This window comes from Nicotiana tabacum, chromosome 15 (assembly GCF_000715075.1).
Source record: "Nicotiana tabacum cultivar K326 chromosome 15, ASM71507v2, whole genome shotgun sequence".
Classification (NCBI taxonomy): domain Eukaryota; kingdom Viridiplantae; phylum Streptophyta; class Magnoliopsida; order Solanales; family Solanaceae; genus Nicotiana; species Nicotiana tabacum.
Window position 1 is genome coordinate 77691132 of NC_134094.1, and position 2505 is coordinate 77693636.

Genomic DNA, 2505 nt, shown 5'->3' on the forward strand with positions numbered 1-2505 from the left:
CAAGAAAAATGGGAGATAAATAGAAAAGAATTATTTGCATTATATAAATATTTATTAGCATTTGAACCATATATAGTTTACAACAGATTTATTGTAAGAACAGATAATACCCAAGTAAAATGGTAGATAACCAGAAAAGTACAAGATTCAGTTACAACAAAAGAAATATGAAGACTGGTATTAAATATATTAAACTTTACATTTACAATTGAAATAATCACTACTAACAAGAATGTTGTTGCAGATTACTTGTCAAGACAAAGCTACCCAAACCGACCCAGATAATACAATGGAAAATCTACTCTTAGCCATGACTACACTTTGTAAGAAAGTGGAAAGTATGGATGAAGAGATACAGATAATAAGAAAAACAGCTAGTAGTCAACAGCATGACTCAAAAAATGCGGAGATAAGACGATCGGAAGTCTCTAAAATTCCAGAGCTAGAAGGTGACGTTGAGAAACACCTAAAAACTCATAACAGTTTGCTAAATACAGTTGCAGGAAGCAGCATAGCTAGCAGTACATCTGCAAAGAAGAAGGAAGAAATTAAACCCAGATACACAAACATAAATATGAACAATTTATTTTCAAAACCGTTCGTACAGAAAAATATCCAAAATACCCAGAACGAAATATTCCTACCACCTCAGATAAATACCTACAAAGAAAGTCTGAACCAAGCCAAAAAGACATACAACCATATAACCCGTACATATATAGACAATATACACAAAATACAAAATTTTTTAAACAAAAACCCAAGATCCCAAACTACCCAGAATCCAAATGAAGATTATATTACCCATTATCTAACTGGATACAATAAATTAATAGCCCTACCAAATACAAATGCAAAACTAGTAGCCACTTGCTATAATTATGGATTACTAGATACTGTATATACACAAACAGGACAAGAGATAGCTACCATACCAGAGCTACACAGAGCATTTATGCAATACAAAAGAATAACTAAAGGAACATTATTCTATATACGATTTTATTCAGCCACAGCAGAGATATTATATGAAGAGATAAAGCCTATCATACAAGTTATCAAGATCGGACTTACAAGAGAAATGCTCGTACCAGAAAGAATAGAAGAACAAGAAGAGATAGAAAAAATAAATATTCCAGACTTTTATGCAAATAAAAGGATTATTGGAATATCCACTATACTAAATGAGCTGGCAAACAACTACCTAAATCAGAATGCTATTTGGAGTTATTATTCAAGAGAACAAACAATGATATATTCAAATTGCAGAGAAATACGAGAAGCAGATATGGAGGAATTAAGACAATGGGTCTTAAGTCTTTTAAAACCAGAACAACCTACAACTACAAGAGCTATAAGGACAAACTTCATTTCTCCAGAACTGTTAACAAGATATTGCAAGCTAATCAGCCACAAATATCCAGACCACATATGCTCAAAATGCAAAGAAGAAGATAACATTGTTCCAGACGTACAACTGGAATAACCGAGAAGAAGACGACAAGCTAGACGACAAAAAAACTATGGCAGACAAGATAAAGCAAAAGATTTAGATTCTTTTTCTTTTTTAAATAATGTTATTTTGTTTTTTGTAAAAGTCGTAAAGTAAATAGTTCTTTACTTTACAAAAGTAAGAGTCAGTCTCATGAACAGTAAAGGTCGTTCATGAATAGTAAGAGTCAGTCTCATGAACAGTAAAGGTCGTTCATGAACAGTAAGAGTCATTTTGTAATCTTTAAATAGCCTTTCGATTATGAATAAAAAAACAGGCTACATCTTCAGGCCAAGGGATTCTCTCTTCTCTCTATCTCTTCTCACTAAATATACTTAAAGATAAAAATACAAGAAAAGCTATGGATCAACAAGAAGATATGAAAGCTATGAAGCAACAAGAAGATATCAAGAACTTACAAAAACAGGTATGTCAAATTTAGGTAGAAGATATAAAAAAATAGGAGACCAATTATACCTAATGATAGAAAAAGAAACAGCAAGATTAGAAGATAGCTTAACAGCTATGACGAGAATAAGTAAAGAAAATGAAGAAATTGATAAGAAAAAAGAAATAAAAATTATTAAAAATCAAGCAAACAGGGAAATACAACAATTAGAAGAAACTAAAAACATAAAAATTATTGCATTAGAAAAAGAATTAAACATGTTAAAAGCACTATATGAAAACAAGCAAAGAGAGAAAAATAAAGAAATAGAATTAACAGATGAGATAAATAAATTTAAACAAATATTACAACAAGAAGAAATTCCCAGAATTGATGAAATAGATAGAATTGAAGAAATAGATAACAATATAAATGACCAAAAGTCAGAATCAAGTGAAATAAGTGAAACATATACCGAACTTTTAGAAAATATAGAAAAAATAAAAAATATAGAAATAAATACAGGAGATGTAGATATGGATGAAAAACCTAGTACATCAGGTGTAAAAAATCCAAAAGGATTATACCCAAATTATTATACAGCTAACTATGAACAACATGATAG

The 2505-nt window shown here is 30.2% G+C and overlaps 1 protein-coding gene across 1 annotated transcript; it reads left to right on the forward strand.

The window, feature by feature from the left end:
- The first annotated feature begins 289 nt into the window (after nt 1-289).
- Nucleotides 290-1486, forward strand: LOC107759689 (uncharacterized). The gene has a single exon (XM_016577678.2). The coding sequence runs from the start codon at nt 290-292 to the stop codon at nt 1484-1486; it is 1197 nt and encodes a 398-aa protein (XP_016433164.2).
- The last annotated feature ends 1019 nt before the right edge of the window (nt 1487-2505 follow it).

What these genes read in the sequence shown, in the direction of transcription:
- LOC107759689 (XM_016577678.2), top strand. Translation starts at nt 290, where the DNA reads ATGGAAAATCTACTCTTAGCCATGACTACACTTTGTAAGAAAGTGGAA.